Source organism: Taudactylus pleione, unplaced genomic scaffold, assembly GCF_031769625.1.
Source record: "Taudactylus pleione unplaced genomic scaffold, aTauple2 ptg000702l, whole genome shotgun sequence".
Classification (NCBI taxonomy): Eukaryota; Metazoa; Chordata; class Amphibia; order Anura; family Myobatrachidae; genus Taudactylus; species Taudactylus pleione.
The window spans coordinates 752,146-768,883 of record NW_028285104.1 but is presented as its reverse complement, the minus strand read 5'-3'; the positions used below and the strand labels follow the sequence as shown (position 1 = coordinate 768,883).

General features: G+C 45.4%; 1 protein-coding gene across 1 annotated transcript in view; it reads right to left on the bottom strand.

Moving 5' to 3' along the window:
* MCCC1 (methylcrotonyl-CoA carboxylase subunit 1) overlaps window positions 1–16,738 on the bottom strand; it is a 79,367-nt gene that overhangs the window by 59,047 nt on the left and 3,582 nt on the right. The window contains exons 2-5 of the mRNA XM_088456368.1: window positions 12,683–12,729; window positions 11,060–11,199; window positions 10,227–10,322; window positions 44–165 (exon numbers count right to left, since the gene is read on the bottom strand). Coding sequence (XP_088312494.1) covers window positions 44–165; window positions 10,227–10,322; window positions 11,060–11,199; window positions 12,683–12,729 — 405 coding nt within the window. The remainder of the gene's footprint in view (window positions 1–43; window positions 166–10,226; window positions 10,323–11,059; window positions 11,200–12,682; window positions 12,730–16,738) is intronic.

Here is a 16,738-nt window from a genome sequence, read left to right as displayed (position 1 = left end):
CAGATGTATTTACTGGTCCACATACACAAAAATATATATTCACCTTTTGATTCCCATATCTCTGATAGCGGAGGAGGGAGGTCCAACAAAAATGATGTTCTCCTTCTTACACAGTTCTGCAAATTCTGTATTTTCTGACAGGAAACCGTAACCTGGATGAACAGCCTGCCAAAGAACATAAGGGAAAATGTGTACAATAAAGAGTCAGAGGCAAGAAACAAAAACACCTATTAAGAATATACTGTAGTTTATTTCTCATTATACTGTATATGTTAGAAATAAATTTCAAGCAATGAATTACTTCCCAATGTAATATGCTACAAATCTTTAGTGCTGGGTGTGTTCTTGGGTATAACATATTGTTAGTTCTAACAGAAAGATTAAAGTGCCAACACAGCTGACTCATCTTTAAATAATATCTAATGTAATTTAATCATGTTCAACTGTGTATATATACCTACATGGCCTTGTTTCCTTCAACCTTGAGGGCACTGAGGTATAACAAATGGTGTGAGACCTGGACATTTTTATAATTACAACTAAAAAACTCAAGCTCCTCCCCCTCTGTACCCAGATTAGCTACCCCCATCCTCAGTATTCTTCATGTGCCCACCACAGCTAGGTGTAATTTTATAGATGCTCTTTAGTTTTTATGTTCCAATTTTTTTTATTATTGCAAAAGATTCTTTTAAAGTATCCCTCAACCACAATTGGGGATGCTTGGAGGTGGCTGAGGAGATTCCGGACCAGAGTCTCCTGCTGCTCACAGCATGCTCCAAGTGTGGGACCCAGCCACTGCCGCTATAAGTATGTACCCAGCATCCACATGCTCCAAGTGTGGGACCCAGCCACTGCCGCTATAAGTATGTACCCAGCATCCACATGCTCCAAGTGTGGGACCCAGCCACTGCCGCTATAAGTATGTACCCAGCATCCACATGCTCCAAGTGTGGGACCCAGCCACTGCCGCTATAAGTATGTACCCAGCATCCACATGCTCCAAGTGTGGGACCCAGCCACTGCCGCTATAAGTATGTACCCAGCATCCCCATGCTCCAAGTGTGGGACCCAGCCACTGCCGCTATAAGTATGTACCCAGCATCCCCATGCTCCAGCACCATGAGGCACAATATTGAAGATACAGCACCAATGTGTGTGGATTGGTAGTCGCAGTGATCCTAAAGTGTTGGAACTGGCTTAGAAGGTGGTAGCAGCAGAGTCCTTGGCACCAATGGAGGGGTCTCCCATGTCTTAGGCAGCCATACTAGGCAAAGGAGTTGGCACTGGGGCTGACATCTGTGCAGCATACTCCCATTTTGCTTGGTCCTAAGTGGAGGCAGGGGAATGGTACCATCCTTGCACAGCACCTCCTCATTGGCTGGCTTTCCACTCTGGCAAGACCACAAAAAATCTCTTCACAGACAGCTACAGCTAGCCTAAGGGAAAGCCAGCAGCCACTAAGTGTACAGAGGATTAACCAGCTCTTTCTAACCTACCCCAGTGCCAAATTAAGGTCTACATGGGCCTGGAGATGAAATTTATGAAGGGTCTATTGTGAGCCGAAGCAGGGGTATGTGACAAGTGCTGTTGTGGAGTGACTAGTGATGTGGGGGCATGACTAGTGTGTGGGTGTGGTCAACACAGGGTGTGTGGCTATTTCAATGGAGGTCATAGCTGGAGCCTACTTTCAACCACTTTATAGTGGAGAAGAAAAAAGGTGTTGCCTTTTTTTAAAAAATAAAAAAATAATGGCAATACTGGACCAGGGCGGTAAGGGTTAACTTTTACCGCATCTGTAACAAGTTAACAACCTGGTAGATTTGAGGTTTTTAACAGTGGCGGCTCCAGAGGTGGGCCTGCATCGCACTCCAAAATTCAAAGGAGAGCCACACCAACTGCCACCCCAAATGCTGCCCGGGACTGACTGTTAGTTGGTGTGACTCCCCAATTTGAATTTTGGACTGCGCTGCAGCCCCACCACTGGTTGTTACCTTGTTACACATACGGTAAAAATATATTAGTGATGTGGTGGTCTGTAAGATATCCCTCTTAAGAAGGTGGTGGAATATACTAAATTCTATCACGCAGGAAAGGGTGTGTGAGGTGTCTCAGATGCACAACGTGTGGTTACTATATAATATAGAGAGCATTGCAGTTGGCACCAGATAATGCAGAGAACATCGCAGTAACTGCCATATAATATAGAGACCATCACAGTGACTGCCAGATAATGCAGGGAACATCATAGTCACTGCCATATAATACAGGGGGCATTAAAGTGACTGACATATAATGTAGGAAGCATCGCAGTGACTAAGCATCCAAGTGACTGCCATACACTTCAAAGAAATGTATTATGGCAGTGACCACCATATAATACAGAGAGCATCTCAGTGAGTGCCATATAATACAGAGAGCATCACAGTGACCACCATATAATATAGAGAGCATTATAGTGACCGCCGTATAATATAGAGAGCATCGCAGTGAGTGCCATATAACACAGTACCTGCCATAAAATACACTAAGCATCCAAGTGACTGCCATACACTACAAAGAAGATTGCAATGAGTGCCATATAATACAAAGAACTCTAACAACCACCACAAAAATATGAGATATGGTAAGAACTTACCTTTGTTATCTCTATTTCTACGAAGTCCATAGGGTTCCACAGGATACCTTGGGGTATAGGTGTGACGTCAGTCATCGGGCACCATAGAGTTAAGCTTTCAGCCTCCCAGGATGCACTAGGGTCCCCGTCCTATACCCCGCCCCCGAGCCAAGGCATCTCAGTTTTGTACCAAGCCATAGGCCGGAGGAGGAGAAGGAAGAGAGAGAAAGAAGATCTGGATACACACAAGAATCACATTCTCACCAGAGGGAGATGGAAAAACCGGTGACCAGAGCAAAGCCCATCTGCAGCACAGGTGCGACAGGGCGGGAGTCCTGTGGAACCCTATGGACTTCGTAGAAATAGAGATAACAAAGGTAAGTTCTTACCATATCTCATATTTTCTACTTCAGGGTCCATAGGGTATCCACAGGATACCTTGGGGATGTCCCAAAGCAGTATCCTTTAAGGGTGGGGACGCTCCTGTGCTGAAAGGAGAATCCGCCGCCCAAAGGAAGCATCCTGAGAGGCGAAGGTGTCAAACCTGTAATACCTCACGAAGGTATGGATAGAGGACCACGTAGCAGCCTTGCAGATCTGGACTGCAGAGGCACCACGTCGAGCTGCCCACGAAGGACCCACAGACCTAGTGGAATGAGCCTTCAGAGAAGGAGGAACCGGCAGACCTTCATGAAGATAAGCTTCAGAAATAGCCATACGGATCCAGGCTGCCAAAGTTTGCTTTGAAGCAGGCCAACCCTTTTTACGGAAGCCATAGAGGACAAACAAGGCGTCCGACTTCCTAAACGAAGAAGTGCGGTCAACATAAGTCCTTAAGGCCCGCACAACATCCAAAGTGGCCTCACCCACTGAAAGGCCAGGTGAGTTAAAGGCCGGAACAACTATTTCCTCGTTAACATGAAACTGGGAAACAACTTTGGGAAGAAATTCAGGACGAGTACGGAGCACTGCCCTGTTCCCATGAAAAATCAAGAAAGGGGGTCTACAAAAAAGAGCCCCTAAATCAGAAACCCGTCTGGCCGAAGCTATGGCAAGAAGGAAAACAGTCTTAGCCGTTAGCCATTTAAGATCCACTGAGCCCAGTGGTTCAAACGGCGGTCCTTGGAGAGCCCTCAGGACCACAGCCAAATCCCAAGGCGCCACAGGTGGAACAAAGGGTGGCTGAATGCGGAGAACACCCTGCATAAAGGTGCGCACATCCGGGATTGTAGCAATCCTACGGTGAAACCAGACAGACAGGGCCGAAACCTGTACCTTCAAGGAAGCAAGGCGAAGCCCATGATCTAGTCCCGCTTGTAGGAAGGCGAGTATCCGAGACAGACGAAACTCCCGCGGTGCATAACCTCTCGGTCGACACCACTGGAAAAACGTATGCCACACGCGATGGTATATCCTCGCGGAAGACGGTTTCCGAGCTCGTAACATGGTACGCACTACAGAGCTGGAAAACCCCCTGGACCTTAACATGGCTGTCTCAACAGCCACGCCGTCAAAGACAGCCGAGTCAGGTCCGGGTGAAGACAAGGACCCTGAGACAGAAGGTCCGGTCGTAGCGGCAACCGCAGAGGACTGTCCACGGACAGACCCTGAAGGTCTGAGAACCAGTGCCGTCTGGGCCACGCGGGAGCTATCAACAGGAGCGTCCCTCCTTCCTGTTTGAATTTCCGGATTACCCGTGGAAGAAGGGAAACCGGAGGAAACAGGTAAGCGAACCGGAACGTCCACCGGACGGACAGAGCATCCACCAGAGACGCCTTTTCGTCTCTTGTGCGAGACCCGTACACCGGCAACTTGTTGTTGTGCCGGGACGCCATGAGGTCGATCTCTGGAAGACCCCACTTGTCCACCAGCAGTTGAAAAACGTCCGGTTGCAGGGACCATTCCCCCGGATGAACGTCCTGGCGACTGAGAAAGTCCGCCTCCCAATTTAGCACTCTCGGGATGAAGACAGCTGATATGGCCGGAAGATTGCGCTCCGCCCATACCAGGATCCGAGACACCTCTACGAGAGCCGCCCGACTTAGGGTTCCTCCTTGCCGGTTTATGTAGGCCACGGTGGTAGCGTTGTCCGACTGGACCTGCACTGGGCGACCCTGGAGAACCCGATGTGCCTGCTGGAGGGCATTGAAGACCGCTCGGAGTTCCAAGATATTTATTGGAAGCTCCGCTTCTGTCGGAGTCCACCTGCCCTGGAACAAGTGTGGACCCGAAACTGCTCCCCAGCCCCGAAGACTGGCGTCCGTTGTCAACAGGACCCAATTTGGTACCCAGAACGGATGTCCCTTGTTGAGATGGGTCGTCTGCAACCACCAGGCAAGGGACAGGCGAACCTCCGGGGTGAGCACTATCGTCTGGGATTTTAGAGACTGAGGCAGCCCGTTCCACTTGGACAGGATCAGGTGCTGCAGAGGTCTGGAGTGAAACTGGGCATATTCCACCATGTCGAACACCGACACCATGGAGCCCAGTAACCTCCTCGCCAAGTGTAGAGACACCCGGCGGCTGTGCAGACAACTGCGCACCCTCGACTGTAAAGCAGAGATCTTTTCCCCCGTCACAAAGATCCTTTGCTGTCCCGAGTCCAATAAGGCTCCGAGGTGCAGAATCCGCCGAGACGGGATTAGAGTGGACTTCTGCCAGTTTATTAACCAGCCGTGCCGTTGCAGTAGCGCAATGGTCAGGTCCAAGTGGCGCAGAAGGAGCTCCGGAGATCCTGCCACTAATAGAAGGTCGTCCAAGTACGGCAACATGCGGACCCCCTGCAGCCACAGGGAAGCCGCCATGACTGCCATCACCTTGGTGAAAACCCGTGGTGCCGTCGCCAGGCCAAAAGGTAACGCCCGGAACTGAAAGTGGTCGCTGCGGATTGCAAACCTGAAGAACCGCTGATGGCGCAAAAGAATAGGGACATGCAGGTAAGCGTCCTGTATGTCCAATGACACCATGTAGTCCCCAGGTTCCAGCGCCAGAATGATGTACCGTAGGGTCTCCATCCGAAACTTCGGCACCCGCAAAGACTTGTTGAGAGCCCTGAGGTTGAGAATCGGACGATACGACCCATTGGGTTTCTGCACCAAAAAGAGATTGGAATAGAAACCCTGGCCCCTCTGGGAGAATGGAACAGGCACTATAACTCCAGCCTGGAGCATAGTGTGCAAGACCTTCCGCAGCTCCGTGGCCTTGTTCCGGACTGATGGTAGACCCGTGGTGAAAAATCGAGCCGGGGGTCTGTGCCGGAAAGAGAGGGCATACCCGTGGGAGATCACCTCGAGAACCCAAGTGTCTGTCGTGGTGACCGACCAACACCGGGCGAACTGCAGCAGGCGGCCTCCCACTTTGGGATCCCCCAAAGGGAGGCCCGGACCGTCAGGCCGCAGGCTTGTCATCTGGCTTAGGGGCCGGACGTCTGGTACTCCAGGTCTGCTTCCAGGGCTTGGCCGATTTCTTGGGACCAGCCTGTCGGGGAAAAGACTGTGGTTTGGGCCTGCCCTGGGCCCTATAAGACCGAAAGGACGATGGTCCTGAACCAGAAGGGACAACGGCCAACGGGAGACATGCCGATTTGGCTGCCGCCAGTGTGGCTACAATCTTGTCCAGATCTGGACCGAAGAGAACTTCTCCGTTAAAGGGCAACGCCTCCAAACCCTTTTTGGATTCAGCGTCCGCCTTCCAGGATCGCAACCACAAGGTGCGACGAGCAGCCACCGCTGCTGAAGAAATTCGGGACGCCAGGGTACTAATGTCTAAGGCCGCCTCGTTGATATAAGTGGCCGAATCACGGAGATTACCAATCAACTCCGCCTGTTCAGCCGGACAGTCGGAATCGAAGGACGCCTCGAACGAATCCGCCCAGTGCTCCATAGCTCTGGCAACCCAGCAAATGGCCATAGCCGGCCGCGCTGCCCCCCCCGCAAGGGAATAAGCGGACTTCAGGCAGATCTCTACCTTGCGGTCCGTAGCATCCTTAAGGGAGGACATGGATGGCATTGGTAATGTGGCACTACGGACAAGACGTGTCACATGAGAATCCACCTGTGGAGGGGATTCCCACTTAGCAAAATAATTATCCGCGAACGGATAAGCCACCGCCAGACGCCTCTGCGGCTGGTATCGCTTGCCAGGCTGCTTCCACGCCTCCTCTAAATGGTCCACCAACTGACCCGAAAGAGGAAAGACTGTGGCGTCACCCTTCACATCCTTAAAAAAGGCATACTTGGATTTAGCCGCTGGGGGAACTTCGTCCTCAATCACCAAGGCTGTGCGGACTGCCCGAATAAGTCCAGGAATATACACCTTGGACCTAGCGTCTGCGTCCTTAGTATGGAGAGGTTCCTGATCGTAAGGATCCAGAATCTCCCCATCATCAGACGTCCCTTCGTCATCCTCATAAGGAGCCGACAGAGACGCCACCGGCCGTTTATGTGGCCGCATCACAGACTCCCCTTGCAACACATCCGACAAGTGCTGTATAGAACTCGTCAGGGAGTTAACCCACGCCGGCTCCTGAGAAACCGGGAGAGGGGAAATAGGGAGACTGCGGAGTACCACCAATTGTCTTGGGAAACCCTGCATGGGTGACGACACCACTGATTGCTGGGACAAACCCATCTGCATAAACGCGGGCTGCGGAGCTAACTGGCCCACTAAGGTTGTAAGCGCCGGAGCGAAACAAGCCCAGGGCGGCTCCTGTACCGGTGCTGTAACCGTAATAGGCCGCGCCAACGAAAAAAACACTGCCGGCCGAGGCCCTCCGCGCTACCCTCCCCCTCCGCTAAAGGTACTTTACACGTAGTACACTGTAGCCGGAGAGGAAAGTCACTTTCAGACATGATGGTAGAAAGTATGTGACCCCTCTCACCAATTGTTTTAAAAAGGCGAGAGACCACCCTGCAGCACCGCACCGTAAGGGCTTTAGCAGAAAGAACAGGGACAGTAATAAGGCTGACAGTCAGAAATGGAAAGTACAGGCAGCAGCGCTAGCACAGTCACATACAATGCAAAGAAACTCAATTCCTGCACTAACAGCGCTGATAAATCACAGAGTCTGGTAGGACACAGCGCTGCATACACAGACCTGACCACAGCGGAGGAGAGGTATGCGGGGGGACCCAGACCACGATGCCTCCGTCCAGACTTCCAGCAGCGTTCACCATGCGTTCTTGAAGATGGCCGCCGAGAAGCAGAGAGGAGGCTGGCCTGGGGGAGGAGCGCTGCCACAGGGCCAGTCGGCGTGTTGCAGAGAGGGCTGTGTGCAGCGGGGGAGGCGCCGGCTGTGAGACAGGGAAGGCGCGCTCCCCTGGCATGCATTTAACCCCCGGGACGCCGCAGCGCTACCGCTCTGCTGCGGTCCGCTGTCCCAGGGGGGTAGTGGAAGCGCAGGTTATATACCTGGCTCCATGCTGCAGCCAGTCCCCAGGGAGCCCCCTGCCTGGGGACTCTGGACCATGTAACAGCGGGGGCCCACTGCGGGACCCCGCTGCTTACCTTGCTGTCCCCCTTGATTCCGGCCATGGTCCTGAACATCTGGGGTCACCGCTAGCTGTGACCCCAGATGCCCACCAGCATCCCCGGATCGGTACCGGCGTTCTGGTACCGGCAGGGGTGTAGGGAAGACAGCATGGACGTCAGGACTGACTGTCCATGCTGTACTTCCAGATGTGCAGCCACAGCTGCATGAAGAAAACTTCAGGGGTTCTTCTTAGCCCCCACTCCAACAGGTGCACCCGACTCCGGCCGGGCACCAAACTAAACTGAGATGCCTTGGCTCGGGGGCGGGATATAGGAGGGGGACCCTAGTGCATCCTGGGAGGCTGAAAGCTTAACTCTATGGTGCCCGATGACTGACGTCACACCTATACCCCAAGGTATCCTGTGGATACCCTATGGACCCTGAAGTAGAAATACAGAGAATCACAGCCACTTATTTTGGCCCCTGAAATGAGATAAATCAGATAGCAAGCTGCTGGCAGATCTATAAAACAGCGCCCGCCTAACTCCTCTAGCCTTCACTCCCGTCTCTCTCCACTGTGTGCAGCACAGTGTGTCAACACAGACACAACGAACCTGCGGCTGCGCTGTAGTAAAGCAGAGCCGAGGCAGGAGGCTGACACAGCTGCTGTCTGCAGCCTGCGACGACGCTAAAGGGTGATGATTACTGATTATCATCAGCCTTCATTGATCCAGCCACACAGCAGATGTCGTCTGAGTCCTTAAGATTTACATCCAGAGGACTAAGGAGGTGTGTCAGTGGACAATCTTTTTATCCTTTATGATTCCCAGAAAAGGGGAAGGACAGCCTCTAAAGAGACATATACAAGGCGGATTACATCTGTAATCTGCAAGATTTACAGTGCAGCAGGCAGGTTTTTTCTGAAGAATGCTCTTACCCATTCTACAGCTTTAGGACATCTCTAAGAGTACAGCACCCAACAACCCTATCAACCTATCTTTGTTGTCTCTAGTGTTCTCCAAGGATGGAGGAGAAAAGGAATATTTGGACATTCATTGAATCCTTTTCTCCAAAGCCATGGCGGTCTGTATTTTTTTCTTGCACTGTCCTACTCTGGTTTAATTCTTATTTGGACAGTAGTTTCTTCTCCTCTCCTTGTTTATCTGTCCTTAGGACAGCGTTAGCCAAGCATGGTATAGAGGGGGAGAAGCCTGAGTTTTCAGCGGTATCCTTAAATTAAGTTGAAGTTCCCAGGCTCCTTACACCACTTGCTATGCCCCAGTGTTCCAAATTCATTTCTAGAACAGGATTTAACAGAAGTATAAGAATCCTTATTATCTTTGTGGATAAGAATTCATATTGAATCTTTATACCTCACAACTACTGTTTGAAATGCCACAGAGGAAAAGAAGAGGAACAGTGAGACCTCCCAACAATTGCACAGCTGCTAAAAGACCAACGTCTGGTGAACAAACATTTATCTTATACCCAACTACATTTCTCACCCTAAACCATTTCAGATAAGTTAGAATAATGACCCTTTAGATATTCAATATATAATATAAATAACTGATACACATTATCATTACTGGGGATGAGTTTGGGGTGCGGTGCCCCCTGGGGCTGGTGTCCCTTTTTTAATACCTCAAAAATGTTTGTATTGAAGGGATTAATGTTGGTGGGTCAAAGGTACTATTCTTATACGAGGAACTCTGTAGAATATGCATGTAATAAAAAGACCTGCCACCACAATATACAAAATGATAAAAATAAATTAAAGTTAAAACAGACAAAAAGGGTGTCCCCTAAGTTTGGCCAGGGCTGTAGATCCCCTGCCTCCTCTAGGCAGGGTTGGGTAAATTTTTTATTTTTAAAAACTGGCAGAAAACTCGCAGTGCCAGGTTTAACAATGACATTTTCAGTCTTGATTGATAAATTTGTTCTGATTTATCAGTTGTATAATTGACAATTTATTCATAGAATTCCACTAAAAATGTGTAATATAAATATTGAATAATATCAGTATAGTTATTTTCATCACACTTTATGCATCTCACAATCACCTTTCAAATTAAATGTGTCTGACAAGATAACAACTGCTGGATACCACTGTACTGAAGCATTGCAGTCAGAATATATTACCTGCGCACCTGATGTTTTTGCTACTTGTAATATTTTGTCCATTGCTAGATAACTCAGTTGAGAAGCAGCTGGGCCAATAAGATAAGCTTCATCCGCCTGCAAGTAATGCAAGATATTATTGCACAACAAAATTAAAGGTGTAAGAAAATATAACATTGCATACAGTAGAGATTCATACATGTCTTAAAACATATTGTTGCTAATGTAGAGCTAGAATTTAAAGGACAACTGTCTACTGTTGGATAACCAATCTTAAATAAATTGCCCCTTCCCACTTTCGGCACATTGGCGGGGAACCTCCATTACTTTAATCTGAGAGCCAGCCAGCACTGAAGCATAGTAACTCTAAAGTGGACAACGCTTATAAAAGTCAATATATGATGAACATTTTTCAATTTAAAATATAGGTGATCAAAAATTCATATTAGCCACATAAAATTATAAATATTAGAATCAGGGATTTTAAGATGATTGGGTCCATATGGAAAAGTTTAGGCCACTTGACCCCTGAAAGTATGGCACATGTGCAGAAGAGCTATGACCTATGCGCAGAAGGTGACAAAGATTGTGGCACGGTGACAGTTTTAGCTACCTTCTGCGCTTGTGTCATATTTCTGAACATTTCTTTTTAAACATGGCGCTGGTGCCATAATGCTGAAGAAATCACCAAAAACATGGCAAGGTAGCCATCGTACAATGGGTGCCGGGTGGACGGTGTGCCTTCAATAATGGACCTCTACACACCCTGCACCCATTATGGATTTGCCACTGAGTACAATATGCCAACAAACTAAACATACTCTAGGTATGAGGTGGGTAAATAAGTACTGTACCAGTGAGACGTGCATAGAATTCCTGTCTGCTTCACTATATACAGCCACTGATTGCACTCCCATCTTCTTAGCTGTACGCATCACTCTGCAAGCAATCTCTCCCCTGTTTGCAATTACAACTTTCTCAATTTTACTTCTTCCTATATAACAGGAGAAAAAAAACAGTAGTTTGCAAAAAAGTGACGGACACCCTTTTTGTATTGCACAAAATATAAATAATGGCCAAAGGCAAAGGAATTACGAGGTCTATTTTATATCAAATGCTATTCAGAAAGAATGTGTAATCAATGAACAAAGTTGGTAATGGGTAGCAATGCAAACAGAAAGTGGAAAGGTTCTTAGGAGATGCTTCTACTTTAGATGGAACTTGGGCCGTTTATAAATATGTACAGACTACAAAGTATAACCAGGAAAGGGGAATGACTTGTGTCTTGGTACCAAACAGGGAAATTTCATGAGACAGTCATCTTCCCCGAAGCAGGCAGGTATCAGGAGCTGACCAAGCTGTGAGTTTTCAGCTACGGGCACCACAGCTAAATTAGGATAAGTGCCCTCTAGCACATTAGTCTGAATTATATTCAGTATAAAAGCATTTTAGCTCAATTATTTTCCAAATCAGGAATGCCTGGATAAAGTTGTTGTGAAGCCATATTAAGTTTGTATTTGAAGTTACTTTTTCACTCTGATAAAGAATCTCTTACGTTGCTGGACCCAATAGCATTCTACCCATTCCACTTCCATAGTGTCTGACAGAACGCAACGCTACGACTCACATGTTCACCCAGCTAATGTAAACTATGTATACACTGTATGTAAATAATGTACCATTGCAGAGATTGCTAATGTGTAATCTCACTAATAACAATCCTACACTTTCCTTTCAAGCAGTAAATAGATCCGGATAGTGCAGCCTACAAGCTATTTCAATTGTTTGTCGTTCATGAAATCATGGGGAATATTTATTAAGTAAATAAATATTTCCTGTTAAATATCATCTCATGGCCGCTATTCAAGGCAATAAGAAACAAAGCTTCATGGCAATTTATTAAGAAACTCTTGCCAAGATAGCACATGCGTTAAGATAATGTTCTGACAAAAAATTAACAGTATAGCGATAGCTTTCACTATCACTGTGTTGCTGGGTTAGGACCCGGCTATACCACTGCACATAAAAAATAAATGCAAACATGGGTGGGAACAGGTCAGCCTACTGGATCAGATGATACATCTCCAGCAAAGCTAAACATGGGGAAAAGCGGCTAACACATATGTAGAGACAGTTTGTTACATTGCCCCATATCACAGTAGTTTGTGAAACTTTAGTAAACGCTATTGTAGTTATAAATAAGAAACTTAATTTTGCAATAATCTGGAGAAAACCTTGTAAAGACATAAATCCTGCAAAAAAATGTCAGATGAATAAATAGGCCCCCAGTCCAACTTTATCATTTATTCTGAATTGATAACTTTATGCAGGTCTAGAATATCAAGCTACACTTTCCAAAATGTGAATTGTTATGGTTGGGATCATATGGCACTATATCAAACAACCAGGTGATAACACACAGCATAAATCTATATGTATTGATCTCATAGAGCTTGAGCATTGCATACGTTGCATACCTGCTTCTGATGCATATCTTAGTGATATGGGACCAAACGTCCATTTCCTGTAAGGAGTGAAGTACAACAAGCCATAGTTACTAATCACTCAGCATTTAATAAGATTTACATGAGTTAGTAATATTTCTCATATGTGATTCTTGATAACTGAAAACAATTTGGTGAAACCTTAGATCTATTCATCTAGATCAAAAATACTCTATAATGCAAAAACTTAAAAAAACAGTAACTTTACATGCTATAAGACCTTCAGAGTTTATAACCAATTACCCCAAAAAGGTAATTTACCAAAGTGAGAATGTGCAAAGAACTGATTGTGGAAATAACCACCTGTGAGCCAAGTACACATAGCTGCATGTCCCAAATGTCCTAAAAAAACAAAAACAAAATAAAACAATCTTCATCTTCGCGGGACTGCAGATTTTTTATTGGAAGTGTTTTATCAGAAGAGAGTAAAAAAATGTCACAGGACCCCTCTTCATTATTGTGTACCTTCTCCTTTTTCTTATAAAAGACTACTTGCTTAAGCTTCATTGTTTAATTTATTATGAGAGAAAAGGGACACTGGGAGTGTTTCTATTATGTTTCCTACCTTGTGGGTTTACATTTTTTTGATAATATTGCTACTGCAGGACATGTGCCCAGAAATGTGCTTTGCAATAACAATGCACCTAAAGGGTTCAAAGGACATGCCACTGAAAGTAGGTCATTCCACACCAAAACAACACAATATTCGAAAAAATTCTACCTTACAATCTCTAATTTCAATTACATTTGGTATGATAAATGCTGCCATGGGTGCAAAGAAAAACCCCCAATCTTAGGCTGATAAGTACACTGGTTTTGAAGTTATATGCCTTTTAAGCTGCAATTTTTAAATTAAATATTTGCTATTAACATTTATTTGAATTTCATTTGCAGCTCACCTAATTGAGATGGAGAGTTGGGTAAGATCTCTTTTTGAAAAACAAACAAAAAACTCTTTATAAGGGTAAATTACCAATAAATAAAAAGTACATACAGCAAAGAGAGTATTTTAACATCAGACAGTACAGGGCCACAGACAAAAGTACATAACGGTACAAATAACCATTAATGGATGACATCAAACTACCACGTTTTCTTTTCTTTTTTTAAATCAAGATGTGTTAGACAACATCTCCTAGTAACATCATCTAGTAAATACAACAATGGATATAAAATAAGAAAAAACTGGATTGTTTGGGGGAAAAGTAGGCACAAAGAATATAGCTAAACTTAATAGAATTTTTAGAAATAACGAACAGTACTAAGACTCTAGAATAAGGCCGGCTACACACTTGCACGATATTGTCCCGATTTGGCCGAATTGGCCAAATCGGAACGACAAATCGGGCATATCCCTTGGTTGCTTGCTTAATCGTGTGATTGGCCATGCTGCACGGCCAATCACACAATATCGCATGTGGCGCCATACATATTGATGAAGGACGGAACAAGTAATCGTTCGGTCGTTCATTAAATTGCTCAGTGTGTACCAGCAATCATGCGATATCCAGGGTGAAGGAAAATCACCCTGAACATCGACACGATTGCCAGTCGTTCAGGTGTGTACACACATTAATATTCAGGTCAGACCTGGAAGGGTTCTATGATAAAGAAAGTACCAAGGGGTCCGAATTTCATGGAATTTTGTAATTTTATCATGGAGGAGGGCAGTAATATACTCCATAGAAGCGGCAAGATCTCATTTTAAATCTCTTTTATGGGCTTTCATATGATACATAAAGCAGTATGTTCCAATAATAATTAAATGATTTCAAAATCAAAATTTAGATTTTTTTTTTTTATCCCCCAAAAGCCAAGCTTTTAAAACTTATAAAAAAATAATCTCAAAAATTGTTACAATTTTTTATTTTGGGATCATGATGGGAGCATCTGCCACAAGAACTTTCAGTTTGGACTGTTTGTTTAATTATGAATATGAGTACTATCTAGACCTGTTCATTAATTCTAATTTATCTCCTTAAACAATCCCTTTGATGTACAGTATATTATGTATAATGGCACAGTATGTTAATACTAAAATATTTAAAAGTTTTGTGATCATTTTATGTCTTCCACATATTTTAAAAAAGCTTATTACAGATCATTAACATTTGGTGGTGCTGCTGCTCTGGTTGGATGTAACGTCCATCAGATTCTTAAAGTGGGTACAGACTAGACGATATGTCACCCAAACCGGAGGATCGAGCCGACATATCTTCCACATTGGCTAGTGTAAACCCACTATGAGCGACCATGCGTGCTCTTGCGGGGTTGTTTATCACATCGACAGATCGAGTCATCATGCTGCTCAATCTGTCAATTTGATGAACGACCCCATGGTTGTCGATGCGGCTGGTGAACGATATATATCGTGCGGTCGTTCACCAGATCGTGCGGTGTCATACAACCTCACAATACAGTATGTCGGTCGTCGCATCGTGGGACGGCCGGGTACGCTCATCATGTAATGTGTACCCAGCATTACACCACAACAGTTTCTTTTACTGGGCAGAGGATAAAATTACAGGAATGTATTTTACTTTCTCAAAATAAGCAGAACATATTGAGACAGCAATATTTCTGGATAATTACTTCAAAAACACAGTACAATTCCTGGGAGCCAGAAATTCCATGCACAACAAAAAATCTTTGTGAGGATGTTTTTCTTCTCACAAAATTAATTGGGACAGTAACAACATCCCAAGGAAAGTTCAAACTTGCTGACATCAGTGGGTATGTAACTGCTGTCAATGACGACAAATGGTGGCTTGCATTTATTCTGGAGAAAGATGAAAACATTGGTGAAGTGAAAGTGACATTCCTCCATCCAGCTGGTCGATCACCATCTTTGTAATACCCAAGAAAGCTGGATGTTTTATGGATTCCCATGGTAGATGTTTTGTGTAAGGTGAATCCGTTAACTACAACAGGTGGAATGTACACCCATTCTGAAATGGAAATACTAAAACAAATGAAGCCTTCAGCCAGTTCCAACCCATCAAGTGCCACCATCCATCCAGAGCAGCAGCACCAAATAGAAATGATCTGTATTAAGCTATCTTAAAATATGTGAAAGACATAAAATTATCACAACAGTTTTAAATATTTTAATTTATTATGTACAATGACACATATTGTGTCATTGTACATAATATACATCAAAGGGATTGTTTAAGGAGATAAAGTTTAAGTAATGAACAGGCCTAGATTGTTAAATAATGACAATGAGAACAAACAGTTCAAAGTGAAACCTCCTGTAGCAGATGATCCCATCATGATTTAAAAAAAAAAAAAACTTTGGAGATTTATTAACAACAATATGGTATGTTTTGTACCCCAAGCAAACCTGGCATCACCAGCGAGATTAGAATTCTCAGTAATATGTGGGCCAGGCAGTGCAGCACCTCCCGGTCAGTGTCGGCCCAATGTTTACTAGCACTCTGCATACATTTTTGGAGCCCCCCTCATTCAACTACATTTATAATAGTTTTATTAACAGAAATCATTTTATACTAACATTATGCCCAGTCTACAATTTACCCTCGCAGTAATAACACATATGGGCATCGTAGTATAGTGCCACATAGATATGCCCCCACAGTAATGTCCCACATGCCCCCATACAGGTGTACTACTTTACATAGATATGCCCCAACCCTACACTGTAGTGCCCCATATGGTCCCACAGTTTGTAATGCCCCTATATACCAATGACACTATAGTGCCCTGTGTGCTGTGAAGAGCTGCTGGACTCCTCCTCTACTGGCTCAGTCTCTACAAATGGCTGGCTAACAGGGGTAAACTTCTCATGCTGGGTGAAGTGCACCTGTTTAAATTAAAACATCCCTGTGATGAGAAGAACATGAAGAGAAAAAAGTTCCTTTGGTTCAATTTGCACAGCACTGCGCAGGGGGAAGAATAGAGTACTCAGTACAGCCTGATCAGAAGAGGTGGTTATTACAGGAAGCGGACTGCAGGCAGTCCAGGCACTATCGTCGGTCCTGCAGAATCGGTCAGTGCCACGGTGCG